The sequence below is a fragment of the Acanthochromis polyacanthus genome, chromosome 9 (assembly GCF_021347895.1).
Source record: "Acanthochromis polyacanthus isolate Apoly-LR-REF ecotype Palm Island chromosome 9, KAUST_Apoly_ChrSc, whole genome shotgun sequence".
Lineage (NCBI taxonomy): Eukaryota > Metazoa > Chordata > Actinopteri > Pomacentridae > Acanthochromis > Acanthochromis polyacanthus.
In genome coordinates, this window is record NC_067121.1 from 17,501,549 (window position 1) to 17,526,650 (window position 25,102).

Consider the following 25,102-nt stretch of genomic DNA (forward strand, 5'->3'; position numbering starts at 1 on the left):
TCATTGTCTCTTTCAAGTCCTTCTCTGTTCATTTATTAAATCCCTAAAAAGTCATTACTGTGTATCAATGTTAAATATGTAGGAAGGTTTTTTTTTCTTTTCCTTTCTGTTCTTTTTAACCATCAAACAAGCCCATCATAACTAAGAATAATGTAAGTTCCTCTAGAGTGTCCCCATCTGTCTCTCAGGCTACTGCTACAGGTAAAGTACCCCACTCTAGAACTAGTCTGTACGACACAATAGCAAGTTGTAATTTTGGATTAGTTCAGCTATGCACGTTCAGACTAGAAGCTGAAATACCCTGCATACAGTGATTTGTTACAAACCAAATCTGGCGTCCATCCAGAGAATAAACTTATATTCCATCTAGATAAAACTGCAGAAACTGCTTTTTTATATGATATCTACAGTGCCTGGATAATAGATATAGCATACTATATAATCCTTTGTCCTTGGAAGGACATAGACATGGCAGAAAGTGCTACAGTGGATAAAAAATAAGGCTACACTGGCCTTGAAACTTTGCTCAACCCTCCTTCTGTAGAGACCATAAAGTGTATGTTTGTATTTAATTCAACTCGGTATTTTCTTTCGCAGGACCTTTCACACTGCCCTACACTTGTCATCACTTCTCCACTGTTGTCTGCTGTGCGCTTTGTGTGTTTAACATGATGACTCCTTTTTTTTTTTTCTTTTCCTCAGAGAGGGGCTCATGAGATCCGTGAGATTCGACAGTTTCACTTCACGGGCTGGCCAGACCACGGTGTGCCCTATCACGCCACAGGCCTGCTGGGGTTTATTAGGAGAGTCAAGTCCAAGACCCTGACCAGTGCTGGGCCAATGGTGGTTCACTGCAGGTTTGTGTGCACTGGAACTAAGCATTCTGATTCATACTTGTGTTTCTACTCTGTCTAAGAAGTCAGTATTTACTTGTTTATATTCATTTGAGTCTTATTCGTGATTTTATAGTCAGTGGAATTCAGCCATTTCACACTTCCTTTCATTATGTATCAGAAAGAAATGCTGTTTTCTTTCACCCCACTACATTAGTCTAGCAGCTTTAGTGGCTAATATTTTCAGGTTACAATTTCGAATACCCTACCTGTCCAGTGAAAGCAATGTATCATAATCTTTATTCTTTTGGAATCTTTCTGGAAAAAAAGTTGACCTTTTGCAGCAATCTACAGCAATGACCTTATAGAACATGATGCTTTGGTGAATATTAACCATATATAAAGGAGGTACATTTAGCTCAACTTTAAGCATTTTAATTAAATGCAGCATACATATCAATGCAGCAGATTTGTAAGTCCAAAAGCATCAAATAGTAAAACATTGACAATGAGCATTTTTCTGCTTTTAATGACAGTTTTATTACAAATACTTAATATTTACTTTTACTCAATTTTAAAAATATGACTTTTGCTTGTAGTGGAGTATGTTCACACTGTGGTATTAGTACACAAAGCTATGACTTCCACCACTTGGATGTATATTTAAAATGCGATTTCAATTATTTTAGATTTATGTCTCTGAATAAGAAAAATGTCTGTTTCACCTTTTCAATTTAATTCAATTTATTTACACTGTCACTCAAAAGTTTGGGGTCACTCAGTCAATTTCATATTTCCCATGAAAACTCACACTTTTTTTTCATGTGCTAACATACAGTAATTGCACAAGGGTTTTCTAATCTTCACTTGGCCTTTCAACACCATTAGCTAACACAATGTAGCATTAGAACACAGTAGTGATGGTTGATGGAAATGTTCCTCTGCACCCCTATGGAGATATTCCAGTAAAACTCAGCCGTTTCCAGCTAGAATAGTCATTTACCACATTTACAATGTATAGACTGTATTTCTGATTAATTTAATGTTATCTTCACTGATAAATTTTTCAAAAACAAAGACATTTCTAAGTGACCCCAAACTTTTGAACAGTAGTGTAAAAAACGCCAATAACCATTCAGATTGTGTGAAGACGCTTTACAGAACCCAAATGGCCTGAACCTATGAGACTTCTGATGTGTGTGTTCGTCTGCAGTGCTGGTGCCGGTCGGACAGGCTGTTTCATCGTTATTGACATCATGCTGGACATGGCTGAGAGAGAGGGCGTGGTAGACATTTACAACTGCGTGAGGGAGCTGCGCTCACGGAGAGTCAACATGGTCCAGACTGAGGTATCACAAATCTGCTCCCATATTAGCCTCAGCAGAGCCGGGCCTGTCCACAGAGACTCATCAATGAAATATGTTAGAGTGGTAATGCTGCTTGACAAGCTGTAGCCATCAAACGTGGATTAAGTAGTATCAAATATTATTACAATAAGCCCCACTTCTCTGCTGCTCCAAAACAAATGCTCAGACGAAACAGCTGAAGAGAGGCCTACTTTGACTGAAAACATGTATTATTTTGGGATGATAAATTATTGACTGTCATTTATTAGTCATTAATTCTGCATGCTGAAGTGGTGCAGAAGAGGTTGTTAACCATTTTGCCAGAGATTGATGATGCCATTATCTTTTTAAATTTTTGCTGTCCTTCACTTTCAAGTACCAGTTCAAGTGTCACATTTTTCAGAAGGGAAAGTATTTCATTATGTAACTAAATAATCTAAATATTAATTAACCTTTATTTAATGGCTGTTAAGAGCTCCACTTGTTATAAATACTGCTTTAAATACCATGTAAATGGTGTTTCTATGAACAGCAGACATATCTATATGACTAGAGGAGTGTGGATTTTATTGTACATGATGTAGCCATCAATCATGCCACCTTTTACATTTTTAATGATCTTTTTTTTTTTTTACAAAAGACATTTATTGAAGTGCACATCCTGACTATTTCCCAGGGTGCTAAGCACAAGTGATTGGCAATACATGCTGTAATAAAAGGGTTTAGAGGCTTGTAACTGAGAGGATTTAGCTCCCATCGATAGCTGAAAACATCCCTGGCTCGTCTTGCAGCTTTATGCCAGTGTGGACAACCGAAGGACTTTGCGCTTTCCTGAACACCGGCCATCTGGAGGTGTCCATAGTCTCGTTGAATGCATCATTTCACCGTAATTCCCTTTAAATCACAAGCGTCATTGGACTTAATGGGCAAATGTTTCATCGCTGACGTCCAAATTGGGATTTGAGCAACTAGAGACCAAATGTTGTTCACCCTGAGTCATTCTCCTCAAGTTCAGTGACCTTCAAAGTGTGTGTATGTGTGTGTTTTCCCTTGCAGGTGTTCAGGCTGGTTGGCACAGCTCCTTTGCCTGCAGCCAGACACCAACTCTCCACCATGGTTTAATCTGTCAGTGGAAATGAAATGCCTTGTTGCTGTTTATAGTTTATGAGCTCAGATAAGATCCAATCTTTGGGTTCTAGTTAAAGAAGCGCATCACCGCTGACATACTGACCCAACCCAGGAGAGCCCAGCTCACAAGTCAACAGTTCACATTCAGCACTAGACTTAACAAATGGCAACACATGTTTCTCTTTCAATCTGTAAATCAGTGACCCCTGAGCATGTGTGCGGATTTTGGTCCGAAGTGACAAGGAAGTGTCAGCTGAAAATGTCACTTCAAAAAAGATTTGCATCAAGCTTCAAGCTGTGTCACTGTGTCCGCTGCTTGACTGACTGATGCGAGGAGGAGGAAATGTGCTGCGATTTCATATTGCCATCAAGAAACAGTGGGGGTTGTTTTTGTTGTTAAGACATCAACCTTGCTCATGCTTTGATTATGAAAATACTGAAGACAAAACCTGGCTAAGGTCACCAAGGTTTGATAGGATCATTAAAAATGAAAAAGTAATTTAAACAAAAAGAAGTCTCTGCCAGGCTTCTAAGCATTTTAAGGTTTTGAAAATGTCATGGGGTTTTGTAAGAAAATTAAATCAGCTATGTACGCAAAAAATGCAAAAAAAATATGTAATGTAACCTTTGAACATAGACAATGACAAATATTAGTTATAGAAACTGCCTTGGGGTAAAGAATAATCACGGGAAGGTCATGGAAAGGCCATTGAATTCTTCTGGCAAAATGCTGAGGAACTCTGGCTGCCCGTGTATTTCTCCTCCTCCTGCTGCTGCTGCTGCTCAGAGTAAAAAAATCACTCATACCGGTGTTTTCAGTAAATACTGTCGTTTCCATAAGTTGTGATAGATGCGCAATGAGGATGCTGTTTTTTTCAGGAGCAGTATGTCTTCATCCATGATGCCATTTTGGAGGCATGTCTTTGTGGCGACACCACCATTCCTGCCAGTCAGCTCCGCTCTGTCTACTACGACATGAACCGCCTGGACCCGCAGACCAATTCCAGCCCCATAAAAGAGGAGTTTAGGGTGAGGAGTTATTTATCACATTAAAAAGATATGCAAACAATGTACGCAAATCCCTAATAAAGCATTATCTCAACTACAAGATATGTTCTAAACAACCGTAAACATGTTGTGTCTTGATGAATGGTGCAGCCCCCCTCTGGGCCAATCAGTAGCAAACATATCACCTTGCATTAATCTGTAATAGTAGTACCCCCTTCCTGGACCAATCACTGTTACATGAGATGCATCGTCCCCCTAAGTTTCATCACAGTCACATCAGGGGAGTCAGAGCTATCGCTAATGTAACTGATTAAAGAATTGCAATGTTAATTACCATACTGGGAGATAATTGGCACACTCAAGACCCAAGTGCCTACCTTCCTGCGTCAGTAAGACAGCATGTAATTCTGCTTCAACCTGACAGACTCTGAATATGGTGACTCCCACGCTGAGGGTGGAAGACTGCAGCATTGCGCTGCTGCCTAGGAACCACGAGAAGAACCGGTGCATGGACGTCCTGCCTCCTGACCGCTGCCTTCCCTTTCTAATCACCATCGATGGGGAGAGCTCCAATTACATCAACGCTGCCCTCATGGATGTAAGAGTCAAACATTTCAGAACGTAACCCTTTTTACCTGCATTTCACTTCAGAGGTACAGAGATTCTTGCTAGTTCTTGTTAACTAACATTGAGTCTCAAGGAAATTGCAGCTACCTCTTTTTGTAAATTGTTTTTTTTTCTTGTCAAATACTAATCACTGATACCAAATGCATAATACCAGAAACATTATGGCCTGTTGAGGCTACTACGAGAGGTGACATTGCCGTTTCCATCTGTTATACAAGGACATCACTAATGTTTAATGTATCCATTCCCAGCTGCTCATGCACAAACAAAAAGACATAAGCAAGAAAACTCATTAGAAGTAAATTCAGAGATGTAAGAGATTTCTAAAGATTTTAATTTTGTTATTTTGAATGTCAGCACTCAGACATGAACCACTTGTCAACATGACATTAAATGTGTTGAAGGAGACTTGTCCTGTCAAGCCTAAGACTTGGGCTTTCCTCAAAATATTTAAACACCCCTCTGTATTGTCACATCTAATTATCTGTGGTTCAGATACGCCAAAAGGACACAACTCTGTAAACAACAAAATGCAATGTCTAGGAATTTTCAAGTGTTCCATTTATTCAGGATGGAGCTAACAAATAACACCTTGACGAGGCATGTGGTCACTGATGGACTGTTTGGCTCTTGCCACGATTTGGCAGGTGACCTTTAAGGTACAAGCTTGTGTGAGTCCCCACTTGACTTCATTTAAGAGTCAGAAACCATGTGAATAGTGCAGTACCTAAATATAACTTCCTGAGACATGGCATCACCATTACAAAACAACGCTCAGTGGGTGATGGGTCACAGAATGGAGGTTGTTTTAGAAATGTTTTTATCTTTAATCTTGCCAAATTGACATGATTACGATGAGTATATGTACTGCCAGACGTTCAGTTCTTTCTTTGTTTCTCCGTCTCTTCCCTCCATTTTCCAGAGTTATAAACAGCCCTCTGCATTCATAGTAACCCAGCACCCGTTGCCAAACACAGTGAAGGACTTCTGGAGATTGGTGCTGGACTACCACTGCACGTCAATAGTAATGCTCAACGATGTTGACCCAGCCCAGGTAAACCCAAACTGATACGTGCGCTCTAACACACAGTATTATCCTCAAAGGATGTTGGAGGTTCACTCCCAAACACATGACACACAGTGCAGTCTGTTTCATCAAAATTCAGTTTCTAATAAAGCTGCAAGAAAGGACAGTGTGGGAACTGGATTTACAGACAGATTGCTTTTTGTTTTGTTTTCTTACTGTACCAATCCGGGGAAAAACCTAGGAGTGTATCTGTCTTAGAAACTCTCTCTGTGTATGTGTATGTATACAGAATATGTTTGAAATGAGGTCTTGCCATGAAAGTAGACGGAGAGACAGGCCTATGGAAGAGACTCTCCAGATTTCTCAGCCCGAGGCTCTGTCATAACACCCAGGGATCAAAGCCTGAAGCCGGGCTGCTCTCCCCATCCAAATCCCCTTTCCCTAGGTGGCTGGCTGGATAGAAAAGGCCTTTCATTCAATATTCTCACTGTAGCCAGCCCATCAGCCAGCCAAGAAATCAGCACAGGTGGAAAGGGAAGAAGCGGGAGGGGTGCAGATGGAAGCGAGGGAGTTGGAGGTTTACTATCTTTTCCATCAACATCTTTGTTTTTTGCATCTGTTGAATTTGTCAAGTTTTGACGAGCTCTCAAAGGAAGCTAGAAAGTGGTGCTTAAGCTGCCACACAGATTGCATATGTGTTTGTGTTTTTGTGTGCTACAGAAAAAAAAGTATATTTGTGTGTCCATCTGTATTCAGGTAGTCAGCCCTGTTATTTGCATTCTTCTGAGGTAGCATCTTTATTTTCCCCTGTTTGTTCATGCCTGTGCGATTGTGCATGTAGGCATGTCTGTCAGTGGAGACTCTGCCCATCTGTGTGTATGCTTCCTCCAGTCTGACTTAGAGCAGTGAGGCCTGCACTCAGATCCACAGGTGCATGTTCTGAATTGGGCTTTCACTCCTGAGGACCGACATGAAATAGGGAAGACTTTGCAGCTCTTACAAGGTTGTCCCTGCAGTTCATGTCTCTGTGCACTTCTCAACACTGTGGCCAGAGCAGTCAGTAACACTATCCAGAACTGATTTTCAGTACTTTAAAAAAAAGCTTTTTCATTTCACTTACAAATGCCCTTATTTTTGAAAGCATTTTTTTCAATGAAGATAACTTTAAATTAATCCGAAATACAGCCTAGGCATTGTAAATGTACGTAAATGACTATTCTAGCTGGAAACAGCTGATTTTTAATGGAATATCTACATAGAGGTATAGAGGAACATTTCCAGCAGCCATCACTCCTGTGTTCTAATGCTACATTGTGTGTTGAAAGGCTTACTGATGAGTATAAAACGCTTGTGCAATTATGTTAGCACATGAATAAAAATGCGAGTTTTCATGGAAAACATGAAATTGACTGGGTGGCCCCACACTTTTGAACGAACATATGTATCAAACTCACTTTTAATTTACTTTTAATTCCCCTCTGGGCACAAATAAAGTTTTCTGAATCTGAATCTGAATTACAAGTTTAGCAGTTTTTTTGTTTTTTTTATTTTTTTTTCATGAAACAATGCCTTTCATCCTCAGTCCGCTGAACTCTAAAACCCACTGGCAGGAAAATTGTCTTTAAAAAATTGCCAAGATAACACCGTGTATTAGAACTAGAAATTGTAAAAACATAAATGGTCATTTGATTTTCAACTTGCCTAGTCATTAAACTGCTTCAGTGTGACATACTGTTCCATTAATAACTAGAAAAGCACTCGGAGAGCACAGACCCCCGCCAGGCCATCTGACTGTCTGTCTGTCTGTTAACAGCATAACTCAAAAAGTCATGGACGGATTGTATTGAGTTTCAACAGTTTGTGCAGAAAGCATAACATGCATGTACAGTATAACAACACAGTGTTTTGCAGGCGGCGCCGCCACACGCACGTACCGTTGCGCGCGCGTGTGACGGTACCACACGCGTCGCCGCCGCTTCGTTTCATCGGTCCCGACTCGCCCGGGAAGCCCGAACCTGCCGCGGGGGATTCGGCCGTCGCCCGGGCTCGTTGCAGCGACTTCTGTCTGTACAATTGAGAGATGGTCGCCAGGCCATCTCTCAATTGTACAAAGTCCTTCAAAAAAAATCCTGGATCCAGACGGTGATCCGGATCACCTCCAAAATCTAATCGATTGTTACTTTTGCTCTTCCGGAAATTCTGTAAAAATTTGGTGAAAAAATTTTGAGTTATGCTGTTAACAGACACACACACACACACACACACACACACACACACACACACACACACACACACACACACACACACACAGACGGACAAACAAACTCCAGTGATTACATAACCTCCTGGCAGAGGTAATAACAAAATCTAAGCTTAAAATTGTGATATGCTTTCAGTACGACTTTGTGGCGTGTCTTGTTTTAAATTCTCCACAAATAAACCAAATGCAATAGCCAGATTGTGAAGGAAACAAGACATTTTGCACTCCTCGAAATAACTGAGAAGCCATTAGTGACTTGGCTGTAATCAACAGTCACATCACAGTTCACCTGAGACTTTTCAGGTGAACTGTGCTGAACAGGGGCTGCACATTGGGCTTGGTGGTTAGCACTTTCACCTTGCAGCTAGAAGATCCCCAGTTCGCGTCAAGGTCTTACTGGCGTCTTTCTGTATGAAGTATACATCTTCTCCCCGTACATGCATGGGTTTTCTTTGGGTACTCTGGTTTCCACAGTGTTTCCTCCCAAAAACATGCTGAGGTTAAATGGTAACTCTAATTTGTAGGTGTGATTGTTTGTCTGTATGTGTAGTCCTGTGACTGACTGGTGACCTGTCCAGGGTGTCCCCTGCCTTCGCCCTAAATCAGCTGGGATAGACTCCAGCCCCCTTACGATCCTAATGAGGATTAAGTGGTGTATAGATAATGGATGGATGGATGTGCTGAACTGCAGGCTGTGTTTACATAGAGCAAATAGAAGACAAGTATGAGAATAAATAAAATAAATAAAAATCCATACTGTGGCGGTCTGTTGAATCATTCACATGAAGGATTAGTCTCCAAACAAAAAATGGAAATGAATCAACTAATCTTTTAACAAACTCACCTTTGATTACATTTTCCTTCACTGCGATGGTTCTCAGATTTTCCCTCAAATAATAATAAAAAGCGGCTTTTAGGAAACATTTTGAGTTGTTGAGCCAGGGGTCAGTTGATCAGCAGAAAGCTCACACTTCCTTGTTAAGTGTTTGGTCTATTAAAGATGTGTTTCAGTTTCTTTTTATTGCTTGCCCTCCAGTGGAAAAGATGTTAAGCCTGTTAAGACTAAACTGTTAAGAAAACAGTTGAACTAATTCCTCCTCTTTCTCTCTGAATCTTTAACCATATTACTTGTGTCATCAAACTTTTATAACCTTTTTAGCCTGTGTTGAAAACAGCATCACTGTCAGTGGAGTTTGAATCTGAAACTAATGAATCATCTTTTGTTTTCTTGTGTGTTGTTTATTGTTTCGTCTTGTCTGTGTGTTGGTGTGCATGAACTTCTCGGTGGATGAATGTGTGTGCACATGCCTGTTTTGTTTAGTTGTGTCCACAGTACTGGCCAGAGAATGGCGTCCACCGCCATGGACCCATCCAGGTGGAGTTTGTCTCCGCTGACTTGGAGGAGGATATCATCAGCAGAATATTCCGGATCTACAATGCAGCTCGGGTGCGTGATGAAAAAGTGATTACACTGGCATGTAGTTTCTCTGCTCTGCTGCCCATTTTTTGTAACTTTTTGAAACTTGTTTTCCTCCCTGCTGCGATCACAACAGCCAATTTATTCTGTGACTGCACACCTCACACGTCCCACTCATAAGCCAGCCTGTCCATTCAAGCTGTGCAAAGGCAGTCATTCTGTTCTTTAACTCTGCCACTGCACCAGTGATTGGATCGAGGTGTGATTGCCACAAGTCACTTGTCTTTTAGACTGCTTGAGAAATTTTCACACGTAGTTAAAAAGCTAGAAATCAGGGTTTCCGGTCAATTTACACTTTATGGGTAGAACAGGAATCTGTCTCAAAGGGTTGTTTCACCAAAACTACAGAAAAGCCACATTTTCTTCTTTAGATGTGATATCTAGCCTATGCACAAAAACCCAAGTCTTTGTCTGTGTGATCCATGATTCCAAGCCTGGGTGGTCAGGGCCCACACAAAATGGAAAAAAGAGGAATCTGGAATGGAGTCACAAGAGCAATAATGAGATAGGGAAGAATTGAAAACATATTTCTTCTACACCAAGGTATAGCTGATTAAAATCAGAAATTACTTGTTTTTTACGGTTAAATGCTGACTACTTTTCCTTTTTCGGGAAGGATATGAATATTAGCTGTTTTTAACTGCTTTCTTACAATTAAAGTCCCTCTCTCGCTATTCAATAAACTACTAAAAACTCATCTCTCTCTATCAGAGTTACATGTTTAGAATTTTTTTGTCATAAAAATAATCCCTTCCTGCCTTAAAAGGACATAGATCTAACGCAATACCATTGCATCTTCTGGGATGTACACGACCGTTCAAAAGTTTGGAGTCGCTTAAAAATTTCTTTTTTTTTTTTTTTAAAGAAATGCAGTTTCTTTCAATGAAGATGACAAAAAATTTAATCAAAAATTTAGACTAGACATTGTTAATGTGGTAAATGACTATTTTAGCTGGAAATGTCAGATTTTAAATGGAATATCTACATAGGGGTACAGAGGAACATTTCCAGCAACCATCACTCCTGTGTTCTAATCATGTTAAAAGGCTAATTGATGATTAGAAAACCCTTGTAAAATTGTGTTAGCACATGAAATAAAGTATGAGTTTTCATGGAAAATATGAAATTGTCTGGATGACCCCAAACTTTTGAATGATGGTGTATATCTATGAAGTCCCTGCCTTCCTTTGTCATTTATCCTTTTCTGCTCATTGCAACTCAGCACACAGCTCATATTTGTAGCGCATAGCAGCGCATAGTCAAACTACTATTTGCTAGACAATTGTAATTTGTAATTTTCAAACAAATCAGCCACAAATGTTCCAAGAGGAATGACACAGAAAGACCCGCTCCGCAAGTTTTTAGGGCCATGATGATGACCGCTTACCATTTTGCTCATTGAAGTGTCTTCTAGCATACAAAAATAAATAAATGAACAAGAAAAGCACGAGAGCACAGTACTCGGCCAAGACTGTTCCGTCATTGTATGTGGTCCACAGCAGTCCATCTGCAGTAGGATTACAATCGTGATGGTCTGCAGGCAGCTGATCACTTGTTGTCATAGTTACAGTGACGCCATGCCACTATCTCGTAATTATACAGAAATCTTTAACAAATCCATGGATCCAGACTATAAGCTGCATTACTGCCAAAATCTAATCAATTGGTCCTTGTGTCATTCCTGAACTTCGGTGAAAATTTCATCCAAATCCATTATTCTGTTTCTGAGTAGTGTTGCTAACAGACAAACACACAAATCAACGCTGATCATCACATAACTCTCCTGCGTTCCTTGGCGGAGTAATAAAACACACCATATGGACATGTTAAAGTAAAAATTGATTTTTGCCAGATATGATCTTTAAAAGTAGATGAGCCAAAAAGGGTGGGCACAGTGATTTAGATCAGTCCCTCACATTAAAGTCATTTTTACTTGTGGCCTGTGGTCACAGATCAGTGCCTTGGTGTGTACATTATTAATGACCAGTTAAGCTAATTTCTCTTGTTAGATTGTTTCTTTTGAATGATTTTCAGAAGAGGTTAAATTATCCAGGATTCTCACCTAAATTTCTAAATTTATATCAGTAAAATATGTTTCTTAGGTTTATGAGGGCCACTTTGTAGATGATCTGTCAGACTTCACATCTGAGCAGATTTTATTGAAGCCATTTTTTTTTAACAAAAAAAAAAGTTTTTAAAAAATCTGGTGGCATTGTGTTGAAGGGATTTTTTAAATTTCATCAATTCACAGACAAAACGTCAAATACAGACTTCTCAAAACCTGATCAGGTAAAACTGAAAATGCCTACACAGCTAGATACCATGACAGCTAGGCTTTTCGTAATCTGGGTGTCCTGACTGTTGAACTTTGAGCTACCAGACGTCACAGTGCAGAAGGGTCCTGACCCATGCCAGCATCACCTGCACTCACCTGTCTAAGCTCTTTATCCCAACAGTCTGCTCTTGCTTGTCAATAATCACTCCTCATATTAACAAGCTGTAACATCCTCTGGCCGGCAGAGGCACCAGCAGCATGTTAAGTGCAACACAATCTAATCACACATGATCGCTGCAAAGTGTTATTGATCGTCCGATATGTCTGAGTGTGATTTAGAATGTCTGTACCGTAGATTGCTTAACTATCTGTCTCCAGCAGCAACCGTGCTCATCTATCAATCTGTCCTATCTTCACATTCATCTCTTCAGCCACTCCTTGTGCCCTTTATCCGTCTCTGTCCAGCCACACCGAGGCTTAACTTCAACCTGGGTCTTTACAGTCTGATTGAATGTTTGCACCCAGCGATTAACCTCGTCACAGATATGCGTGTTAACCTGGGATAACCGGTGTGCCCTCCTGTTCAGCCTCAGGATGGCTACCGGATGGTGCAGCAGTTCCAGTTCCTGGGCTGGCCCATGTACAGAGACACGCCCATGTCCAAACGCTCCTTCCTCAAGCTCATTCGACAGGTGGACAAATGGCAGGAGGAGTACGATGGGGGCGAGGGACGCACTGTGGTCCACTGTCTGTAAGTTTTCTCAACACTCAGTGCAGCAGGGACTACATTCAGTGCAGGCATTAAAAATGAAACATCTCCACCTACTGATGGAAAGCATTTGCTGCAACAAAAACTCCAACTCCTCAGCACTCTGTGACTTTTATTGTCCAGTTTTTCTTTACAAACCACAATTTATGTAACTTATATTAAAATGTGTTTCATTTGCTAATGTTTGACCTGTGTGTCCCAACTCCAGGAACGGAGGCGGCCGTAGTGGGACGTTCTGTGCCATCAGCATTGTGTGTGAGATGCTTCAACACCAGCGCTCTGTGGATGTTTTCCACGCTGTCAAAACACTGAGGAACAATAAGCCTAACATGGTGGACCTGCTGGTGAGGAACACTGTAACAGCTTCATACTTTTGAGGTCACGAGTGATTGCATAATGGCAAAAACTGAGGAAGTAGACACAGAGATATTGGGACTTTAATGTGTCACATCAATATGAATCCTAAAGCCTCCAGCTCTGATAACTGCCCACAACACAAACAAACACAAGACGTGATCATCCTGATTCCATCCTGATGCCAACAAAGTCAGTAAAATGGATAAATCATTCAAAGACTAGAGCTGAACAATTCATCAAAATCCCAATTTGAAACAATGATTCAAAGTTGTAAAAGGCTGCAATTTCGTTTATGTCTCACCCAGAGTTTTGTCAGTGGTTTAACAAATGCATACTGACTTCCTTTTATTACCTTATAATGGTATGTCGTGTAGTTATGCTCCACAAAGTTTTAAATCTAATACACAATGAATATCAAATTAAAGTTTGACTTTAAGAAATAATAATGCAAATTAAATAGCAATCACTGTAGAAAAAAATGCAATTAAATACTCTACCATTCAAAAGTTGGGGGTCACTTACAAATGCCCTTATTTTTGACAGAAAAGCAGATTTTTTTCAATGAAGATAACTTTAAATACAGTCTAGGCATTGTAAATGTGGTAAATGACTATTCTAGCTGGAAATGGCTGATTTTTAATGGAAAATCTCCATAGGGGTACAGAGGCACATTTCCATCAACCATCACTCCTGTGTTCTAATGCTACATTGTGTTAGCTAATGGTGTTGAAAGGCTGATTGATAATTAGAAAACCCTTGTTAAATTATGTTAGCACATGAATAGAAATGTGAATTTTTCATGGAAAACATGAAATTATCTAGGTGACCCCAAACTTTTGAACAGTAGTGTTCTTTCCCCAGATTTTTGCATCTTGACTCAGTACTGCCCCAATCCAGCAACAGCAGTTGATTTTCTATTTGCTTCACTTTTAAAGGACCGACTTTAGCCAGTTGTTTGAATCCACTGCAACACTCCCTATTTTTATTCTTGTTTAATCAACATTGCTTGTAAAAGTCACACATTTATATTTTTTAATTTGTGGTGTGATTTAAATTGATTGAGTGATCACAGCAGACTGCATTAAATCAAAGAAATTTGCAAATACAAAACTGCTGAACATTATTGATAGATTACTGCTGTGCTGGTGTTGTATCATGTCTGAACTGACAATTTGCTTCCCTTTATGTTATTTTACTGAACATAGAAAAAGAGAGAAATGTTTTACTCTTGCACAAATTAGGCCAGAAATGTAATTAAAGGCTCTAATTATCAAAAATCCAATTATACCAATGCAGTTTTGTTCAATGGAGTTTTGTGCACAGCAGCGTGATCCAAGCGGGGGATGGTCAAAGCACCAGAGAGGAATCAAAAATGAAGAAACACTCAGCCTTGGACCAGATTAAAATTAACTGATATTTATTTAAGCATTAGTGCAGCAGCGAGCCATGCATTTTCTAATTATAAATATTAAGAAGATGGACCATGTGAGTAATGTGATCATGACTCTGCTTTGCTGCACAGGGATACATGTATGTGGAGGATGTGGTTGCATGGTGAGGATCCACATTTGTGATGTGTTCTTCTGAGTGACAGGCAAGCTTAATGAGGCAAACAAAGGTTTGCTTTCTTTCACTCGCATCTATATAATCCAGTCCAGGACTAAATTTATCTGGTGTGCTATAAGCCCCTTTTAACCCTCGTGTTGTCTTAAGATCCTGTACATTCCCCTTGTCCTAATGGCCAAAAATGACTCACTTCCACTGAGCCTCTAAAATAAAGCAGCTTAATTGAATTTTCAACCAAAAATCTATTTTACATGAAGAACCAACCTGTCATGCATCACACACTTTGTGAATGTCTGGGTTTTTGCAGAAAGACTATTTAATAAATAGACTCCAGTCATTTTTATCACATCACACATCTGTTTTCTTTACTAACGTAGAGGTTTATTATCACTACTTTTGTTGCTAAAGGCACTGCATAGGTGTAAACATTGTTGATTTCACAACAGATACTACTTCTATGTAAGAAGGTACCAGAAATGTGCTGAAAGTGGCTTGAAATGCATTTTTGAAGGGAAACAATAGTGTAAGTTATACTGTTCTATTGAATGGAAAACTACAAAACTCAACAACAAAATACAAATCTTCTCACATCTTTTGAATCATTGCTCCCACCCACAAGGTTCATAACCTACAATCATTGTAAGAATTTCACTTTAGGAAAAGTTCAAGTTGAAACAAGGTCATTTAAGGGGTTTTCTGTGCTATTAAACATAGTGGCCGGGTCATTTTAGACACGAAGACAACACAAAGGTTAATTCACTGCTGTGTTTAGTCAAAGTGACTCGATTTGATTGGCTGGATTATCAAACAAGCAACAGACTCCTTTGGGACAACAGATACCCAGAGGGCCAAGTTTAATGCTGTGTCACTGAAACACAATATTAACCCTCTGAACCCCAAAGTTTTTGCTCCTATCATAGTTTTCTCACTGTGGCTTCATTTTTCATTGAAAGATAAAGTCCTGCACCTCTAGGGAAACAGAACAACCATGACTGGAATGAGAGAGAACTGAGAAATGCACAACATCACACGGTTCTAATGACATGAATGATCAAAAAATCAACACGTAGAACATCTTTTCAAGTGCCCACAGTTTTTACCAATACAGTATACTATATACTATCTTACTGTCTAAGTATCTGACGACTAGCATTTGTAATTTGTTTCCGTACTTGTCTCCTATCTGCTCTGTGTAAACGCAGCTAAGTGTCTAATGGCTTCCTAGTTTTGCAGAGGAGGGCAGAGCTGTTTTTTTTTTTTTTTTTTTTACAGATTCTGGTCAGACTAAAATGCTTTATTTTTTGCCAAATGTTTAAATGAGACATGTATAATTAAGTGATTTTGATAAAATGCCACGATTTTCATCTTGAGTTGATTATGTTTCTCAATCAAATGGCATGTCTTCAAAACCTGCTGGCTGGTTTTAACTGACACTGAAAGGGTCTACTGTTCTACCTTCTTGACTTAAAGAGGGGACTTTTGTAAATAGCTATTTCTAGGACCTTTGTTACTTCAATTCATATTGCATTTCAGTCGTAAATTAGTGTTTCAAGTTCACTTTATTGTCTCCCGTGGGAGAAATTTGTCTTGGAAAAAAGCAAGCTGCACTACAACACGTAAAAGAACAAATACTACTAAAACACATAAAATATGCAACAATTATTCCTCGGCATATAAATAAATAAATTACAATAAGATAAAAGATGCTTACTCGTCATCGTCACCAGGTTATGAATCTGAGTTGTTCATTTGACTGTCAGAGCCCCAAACCAGCAGGTGATCCTAAGTATGGACTTGATGGTCCCACAGTAAAACAATCAACATGATTTTTCTACAAATACCAAAAAGCCCGAGTCGTCTGAGAAAGTGGAGGCGCTGATGGATTCTAACTAGGGATGTCCGATACTGGCTTTTTTGCCGATAACCGATATGCCGAAGTTGTCCAGTTCTCAATTTCTGATTCCGAAATCAACCAATACCGATATTTGTGGGCTTGGAAATAATTCCAAACAGCAGACATGTTGTTAGTTAGGCACAGCAGGCTAGTTTCTGCATCCATGCTTGTTTACATGCTTCACAATGCAGTTTCATCAATTGATCATGTGCGTGCCGGTAAATGTCGGCGAAATCCAAGCGTTATTTTGTCGGTTTTCATAACAGGCAAAAAAAACGATAACGATATTGACAGATATTACATTTTTATGCCAATATCGGTGGATCGATATTATCAGACATCCCTAATTCTGGCATATATTCAGTTTATCATCAGCCAGACCTTACCTGGCTTACCTCAAACTACAAATCCTAATATTTCCACCCACCTTTATCCCCCGTCATCACCAGCCCGGACACTCATAAGCAGAAAGACATAGCTGAGAATTTAAAAAAAACAAAAACACACACACACAAAAAGAAACTAACAAAACTACAACTTCTCTTCTGCTGAAGTGCTGTAGAGTATCAATTATACATTTCTTTTTTTTTTGTCACTATAACCCCAGATTTCATTTAAACCATTTTTTTTCTCTCACTCTGTATTATTGTTGTTTAATTATCTGCTTTTTTCTATGATTTCTCTTTTATTTTTGGAGGGCTTTTTTTTATAGCTTAGCTCCAGCTGCATATCCAAAAAGTTTTTTTAAAAATGGCAATCCAGAGAACCACTTGCCTATCACGGCTCTACCTGCCTCTGTAATATGTCAGAATGCGTATCATGGATCTGTTAGGACCTCGGATTAAACAAACAAAGCAAGACTTTCATAACTGATTGTACTGGGCTGAATGAGTGTTTTCACCTGTTGCATCCATAAGACACTGTATGGACGCTGGATATTCACACACAATGGAACACTAGACTAGCCTAGCCGCGCTAGACAACCCACGGCAATGAATTTAATTCTCTACCAGGGTGGGTCTAGTTACCCTCCATAAGGCTCGAGGTTGGATGCTCCTAAAACTGGCCGGACGAATCACCATGAAGTGTAGAGTCAGAAGGCGGGCGTAACTAAGTAACGACAGAGGCGCGACGATTCTGACAGAAACAACCGGCGCACAATAAACAGTTATCTTTCGAATCGGCTTTGACCACAGCCCTTAAAGATTTGAAGCTAAAATTCAACTTGAAAGATAAACAAAGGATGACACTGAAGTGTTTCATTGAGAAGAAAGACGCATTTGGACTTATGCCGACGGGATATGGCAAATCCTTAATATACCAGTTGGCTCCGCTGGTTGGGAAGCTAATGGGACTTAGCCACAATCCGGTGCTCTAGGAACTTCATCAGCCTATTCGTTGCATTGATTGGTTGTATACCTACCCAATTGCTGCAGAGTGATTTGAAAGACAACCTTTCAGCCCGCCTCACTCCCTGTTGAGCGTTCCTAGACTCTTGTGTCTTAAGAGCTGGGTCTTGCGCGGCTAGGCTAACACTAGACAGTATTCTTGCTTTGATAAACTTTACATAGTACACAAGGGGGGTGAAGGGGAGGGAAATATGAACCTTGTACTGTACATCTCACGAAAATGTATTGTCTGTTTCCTCTTGTCTCCTAGGACCAGTACAAGTTTTGCTATGAAGTGGCGCTGGAGTACTTGAACTCTGGGTAATCCGGGGCTATGTATCAACCAGAAATGAAAAGTTTGGGACTTTACAGACAACTGCGGCTCACATGTGTGCATTATGCTAAGAGTGTGTGTTACTGACCAGACAGGAGGACACACCAGACCATACATGCAGCTCCTTTGACCAGCTCTCCTCCTCTTCTTCTTGATCTAGACAGGAAGTTGTACAGTGTTAAATATCCCGGCCTGTTTCTGTCTGTTCGGCTAAGGAGGCCAGCAGGAGCACAGTGAGTTTAAGTTTTTGTTCGACCCCTCTGCAGTAAGTTGCCTCCTCTCTGGATCCCTATTTCTCTCTGTCTCTATTTCTTGTCAGCTCCCTGGAGTCCCGTGGTTGTTGCCTTGATCCTCATTGGATGACAAGCATTAAATACCCTCCAGTTCTCTGTGGAATGTGATGCACTGTATATAATATAATGTTTCCATTTTACTCTGATTTCTGTTTTTGCTCAGCTCTTAATTAAAAGTCATTAAATGCAGGAGTGTAAAGCCTAAATGTTACTAAATGTCCTGTAAATTTATGACTTCTAGATGACTATTGCTTCATGTTGGGACAGCTGGCTCAGTCTACATTTGCTTCGCTTTTTTCCTGTACAGGGATCCAAAGCTTTATTTGCACTTCCATTGAATTCTTGTTGTGCATATTGTACAGATATCTGTAGATTATTTATTCACAGTATGTACTTTTTTGTGACTCTCAGTAAGTGACAATCATATGTTCTATAGGTTTGGTTTATTGACTGTATTGTGTGCTTTTTTGGTCATCTTGTATGATGGAGTAATTCCACTGTAAAGAAAAAGATGTATAAACGTATCTAAAATATACACATTGGCTTACCTAGTTCTGCCTCCTTTCTGAGTTGAGCTGGACATTATTGGGGCCTTCCCCAGGGAAGAACTTCTACAGGTGCCATAGTATTATTTTTTCATTATGATACATTTTTTTTCTTTATTTATTTTACGATTCTTGTTTTGGTTTAAAGTGTATTTGCTGAAAAGATGTGAAACCTAAGTTCTTGGAGGTGATACTACTTAATGATATTGAGTCGGGGGGGCAATAAGGTATTAGAAAAAGCATCTTACTAAGAAAAGCTTTTTTTTTTTCAATGACGATAACATTATATGAATCAGAAATCCAGTCTAGACATTGTTAATGTGGTAAATGACTATTCTAGCGGGAAACGGCTGATTTTTAATGGAATATCTCCATAGGGGTACAGAGGAACATTTCCAGCAACCATCACTCCTGTGTTCTAATGCTACATTGTGTTAGCTGATGGTGTTGAAAGGCTAATCGATGATTAGAAAACCCTTGTGTAATTATGTTAGCACATGAATAAAAATGTGAGTTTTCATGAAAAACAAAGAATTGTCTGGGTGACCCCAAACTTTTGAACGGTAGAGTATATAACACAATGTCTTGCCGTCTTTTCTCAATGACTTATGTCCTTTGAACCACCCCAAACAATACCATTATTCCATAATTTTATATTGCAAATATAATTTATTACTATCCTATGGTGTTATTATTATATTATATAAAATGTTCTGAAAATAAATATAACCAAATTGGATAATTAATCCAATTTTCAGACTGTTACTGTCTACAATGTATAAATTACTGACAAAAACGTGGCTTTAAGTCAAAATTTTGATTTTAATTGTCTGTACACCAGAGCATTTGTACATTTTTAATCATGTCGTGTCACAGAAAAGTGACAACTATCAGTCAGTGTGTTATGTACATTTAAAAAAAAAGAGAGATGCATAATATTAGATTTTTGCTGATATCCAGAATATTTTCCAACTCATTTTGGCCAATTGGTGATATTATTATGACATATATGACAAATGTACATGTGCACTGGTCAAAATAGAAAACTAATTAACTAAATGTAAAACATCTGATGTTTAGTTTTATGCAACATTTTTCAAACAAAACTAATTTGTGTGTTATTTGCCTCTGTTCAATTGACATTAAAATATTGTTACAAATATTTTAAACCCTAAAAATATAAAACATATTTACAACAAACACACATTAAAAACAATCAATATATTAAATAATAAATAAGATATAATACATTCATGTAAAAAAAATCTTGAAACATAAGATATAGAAACAAAGCTGAATTCAACCTTAGAGCAATGCAAGCCTCAAATGCAACATTATGATGAGAGGACACTGTAAGAAAAGAAAGTCTACATACTAATAAATCTTCAGAGTGAACTAAAAGAAGACTGATGTAGCAGGGCACGGAGGTTCACAATCGCAAACCCTTGGTTGTCTTCAGTCTTTAACTTTTAGGTGGGAAGAAAACATTATACTCTGGGGACCTTGACCATGTACTGTATGTGTACAAAATAAGTAATATTTAAAGAACTATAAATCAGGGGTGTTAATAGCCAAATTATTATGCCACACAATTTGGATATTTATCATAAACACAATATTAAAAATTATATGGCTGACTTAGATTTAAGATGATATGATTTTTGTATATTTATCCAGATCATTTTTGCCAAATATTTCACTGTATTTGTGTATCAAAGCACAGGTTGCTGCCTGTCTGTCTGGAGCTCTTCCTCTATGTTCTCCCTATTGAATGGACTCCAGCTTCTTCCCACAATCCAAAGACATGCATGGTAGGCTGATTGGTGATTCTAAATTTATAAATCTAAGCGTACATGGTTGTCTGTGTCTTTTGTTAACCCTGTGTGGACTGTCGACCGGTCAGGATGTAAACCATCTCTCATCCTAAGTCAGCAGAGGTCCTGAACCCTTCACAGTGTGTTTTGGTGAGAATCATCAAGGGCCAATTTACACATTACAGAAGAAATGCTTTGTACCTTTTTAAATGTTGCAGAATGAAGATTCAAAGGCTTTGTGGTGCTGTTGAATTTTGGGTCAGTTCAGAATTGAAGGACATTTGGGCTTCAAATTTTTTTGAAAAACCTCTTTTACAATTTCCTGCTCCATATTCATCAATAATAAGTAACAAACTCTCAAAGGCTTGATTGGCTCAGCTTACACATCAATGGTACCATTTTTATTCCTTTGTTTTATTGGTTGTTTGCTAACCCTACTCTAATCACAGTAACAGGGTTGCTAATCCATGCTAATGTTAGCTTTTTCTCAGTAGTAGAAGCTAGATATTTAGCTAGCTGTTACTGCTGACCAAGAGAACAAACTTACTGATGGAAAAAAGAAAGGTATGAAGAATTAGTCTTCTCCTAAAAACAGAGTTGTGTGAGGTAGAGGGAGACATTCAGTCAAGGCTGACAATGTTATGAAAATGTGAAAAATAGAAGAGAGGACATAGCTTTGCTCTACCCATTCTTTTGGAAAATTGTTTGATGATGTTACTTTCAGTGTATCATGTGATTCACTATTTTCTTCTTCTTCTACCAGCTAAAAAGGTTTATGCTAACATGTTTTTGGACACAAGTTCCATCATGCATTCCATCTTCAAAATATTATGTTGATTAAAAAAATTCCTTTAATTACAAAAGGCATCAATAAAAAAATTCTACCAAAACAAGTACATACTATAATTATCCCCCACCTCCACGAAGTGGAAAAGGGGGATATAGGTTTGGCCTCCGTCCGTCCGTGCTTTCGTGCATCCGTCCGTCCGTCCGTCCGAGATGAAGGGGACAGCTTTTCTCGGAAACTATTACAGCTAGGATTACGAAATTTAGAGTGTAGCTTCACACCATAGATACCTTCATCAAGTTCAAAAATGAGACCTGTGCGATAATATTTAACAGAGTTATGGCCCTTGATCACTATTTTGGATATATACTCATAGACATCACATGTGGCGGGGGATATTGATGACCATCTCGTCTTGTTTGTTTTAAATGTTTTATTTGAGATTCAGTTTGGTCATCAGGGGGGCAAGAGAAAAATGGCATTTCATGGGGAACCCCAGACTTATTTGATTTGCTAAAAAAAAATAAATTGCAAACAATCTTTTCTCCTTGTCTTTTTATGAAGATTTGGTCTCAGAACAAGTACATTTACACAACTGCATGTTTCAGTATTTTGTACATGGATTGTTTGAAATTGAATGAGTGGGACATAAAATGTCCTCCAGTTCTGGAATGACCCATACAATGCACTACATACAGAGGGGTTTCTGTTTTAAAACCTATCTTTATTGAGATAAATGGCATGGACAAATTCAGAGAAATTTCTGTCAGTATGGTGCCGTACAGCTCCACAATGGGAGGTGTCCCTTGAAGCAATGTCTGAGTCTGTTCAATGAGCCCATCTGAAACCTCCTTTTCAAAAAGTTCTTTACAAAGCTTCATTTTATTTATTTATTTATTTAATTTTTTTATGGTAAGTGTTTTGTGACTTTGAAAAGTCACAATCAAAACCTCAATTTCTTACAGATAATTTTATTTCCAAATGTTTTGTGACGCCAACCTTTTAGGCTGATCAGACAGAACTACCCTGAGCTTTTTTCAGAATTAAATCAAAAAACTGGCCTTTGAAAAGCTTCTCATAGACTTGCAGCAAAGTGAAAATATGTTGGATGAAACAGCGATTCGTGAATTGGCTCATCCAGTTTTGTAGAGGAGGACGAACTGTCTTGTTTGAAGCAAATACAAAATGGGTATAATGTTTATACCATGTTTTAGAGTAAATTGTTGCAACTATTATGCAATGCATATTAAAATGGCTTTAAAGAATAAATAAAATGATCTGATGGTTATACTGAAAAAAACAAATCAGAAAACAACGCTTTCTGTTTATTTAAACTGAGGGTATTTTTATTTATTTATTTATTTAGGATGGGACAGTGCATATTAATCAACATGAGTCCAACAAAGTCCACATGTAAATATGCCAGAGTTAGCCAGAGTGGCTAATTTTCATCTGTAGTCCCAGGGCAGGTTGATGTTACCAGATTAAAACAAGGCCACACAACACGAAACAAAATTAAAAGTCACAAACATTGTACAAGCAACAATATACCAACTGAATAAGACACAAGAAAAGAAAAAATGGACTATAAGGAAATTGATAAAAACTACATGTCTACGCTATGGCTACAGGTTTGATTATCAAGAAGCCAAAGTTTGACTGATCTACTGAAAGATCCAAGAGAAGAAATATGTCTGATATGTGATGGAACATTATTCCAGACTTCAGCTGCCTTTGCTGAGAGGCTCATCTTACCGATCGTGCTGTTTCTGTATGGAATGGCTTTGAGATCGTGTTGAGGGTATTAATTTCATGGCATCCAGTGTTTCAAGTCTTGAATCGTTTCCTGTAAAAAGTTGTATCTATATGATGTATGCTGTTTGTGCATTAGTAGAATGAGGCGTTTCTGGAGCCCCTGTGCACACTTCTGTCTTCTGATTCCTTTGGGTTTTACGCCCCCTAGAGGTCTCTGTGAGTACCATTCCTGTGTTTCATAAAACATTGAACATTATTAGGTTTCTACACTCGTGCATGCTATATTGACTTTTTGTCATATCTGACTGGTCATTGTTTTGTTTTTCTGTTTTACCTGTTTTTCTATTTCTGCCTCTGCAGTTGGAGTAGATGGAAGTGTTTAATTAGTTCATGTTGGCCATGAGTCTTAATGTGAAGTATCACATGTCATCAGGAAGTAGATTCATTCTATCTTTCATTTTGTTAAAGGCAGACTCAAATTTTACTTTTGACGACCCTAAATACTTCCCTTCTTCCAATGAGATGAATGATAATATGTTCAATATGCAAGACGTGACTTCATGGTGAAATGGTTTATAACTCATTCCATGAAAAATTAGTGGGTCCACCTGACCCATAAGAATCAGCTGACTTTTTAAATGTGCAATCATTTTAAGATTTTTAATTATGCTATGGACAATTTTATATTCATACTATCAAGTATGAATATATTTTAGTGACGGTCTCATATTTTAGCTATGGTTACTTTTAAATTTAATATAGACGTGTGATCTATCCCATGATGCAGAAAAACAGCAGGACTATGGAGGTAAATATGAAATTAACTGTTTCTGAAGAGGCCAAGTGAGAACTTGTTTCATATTAGGTTGATTTTATATGGAATGACCCTAATGAATGTTTCTATTCCATTAGTTCATTGCTGACATACAGGGTTTCTTAGAAACATGGTCCACTTTGTAGTGGTGGAAAAAGGAATGTTAATGAGTCAAGATAGAAGGTTCAAACAGCAACAGTGCCTCCAAAAGAGCCCGGATGGCACTACCACTATTCACTTCAAATATGTGCAAAATTGGTCTGACTTTTTTATGAGGATTTATGGGTGGTGGAGTTTTCATGTACAATTAAAAGATAAACACTTTAAATAAGTGTGTCTCTTGTCTCCAAGAGTACAGTCCTTTGATTAAAAAGCAGCAACACAAGAAAAGGCGTCCCACATGAACATACGCTGCTGTTCAAAAGTTTGTTCTCCCTTAGAAATGTGCTTATTTTTGAAAGAAAAGCAGTTTTTTCAATGAAGATAACGTTAAATGAATCAAAAATACAGCCTGGACATTGTTAATGTGATAAATGACTATTCTATCTGGAAAAGGCTGATTTTTACCCCTTTGGTGTGCAGTGTGGGTCAGGAGATACTCATTTTCCGTTGGATTTGGGTCACTTTTGACCCATGTTGTGCATCAAAAGGTTAATGGAATATCTACATAAGGGTATCGAGGCCCATTTCCAGCAACCATCACTCCTGTGTTCTAATGCTACATTGTGTTGGATAATGGTGTTGAAAGACTGATAGATGATTAGAAAATCCTTGTACAATTGAGTTAGCACATGAATAAAAGTGT

General features: G+C 38.6%; 1 protein-coding gene across 5 annotated transcripts in view; it reads left to right on the forward strand.

The window, feature by feature from the left end:
- Window positions 1-19,117, forward strand: part of LOC110957685 (protein tyrosine phosphatase receptor type M) — a 188,290-nt gene extending 169,173 nt beyond the window's left edge. For 3 of the 5 annotated variants that reach the window (XM_051953452.1, XM_051953455.1, XM_022203849.2), the window contains 9 exons: window positions 703-857; window positions 2,047-2,182; window positions 4,187-4,336; window positions 4,740-4,913; window positions 5,865-5,996; window positions 9,551-9,676; window positions 12,569-12,732; window positions 12,959-13,094; window positions 18,227-19,117. In XM_051953452.1, the coding sequence (XP_051809412.1) occupies window positions 703-857; window positions 2,047-2,182; window positions 4,187-4,336; window positions 4,740-4,913; window positions 5,865-5,996; window positions 9,551-9,676; window positions 12,569-12,732; window positions 12,959-13,094; window positions 18,227-18,280 (1,227 nt within the window). In that variant the 3' untranslated portion in view covers window positions 18,281-19,117. The remainder of the gene's footprint in view (window positions 1-702; window positions 858-2,046; window positions 2,183-4,186; window positions 4,337-4,739; window positions 4,914-5,864; window positions 5,997-9,550; window positions 9,677-12,568; window positions 12,733-12,958; window positions 13,095-18,226) is intronic. The other 2 variants (XM_051953453.1, XM_051953454.1) reach the window with 2 other exon arrangements.
- Window positions 19,118-25,102: the final 5,985 nt, after the last annotated feature.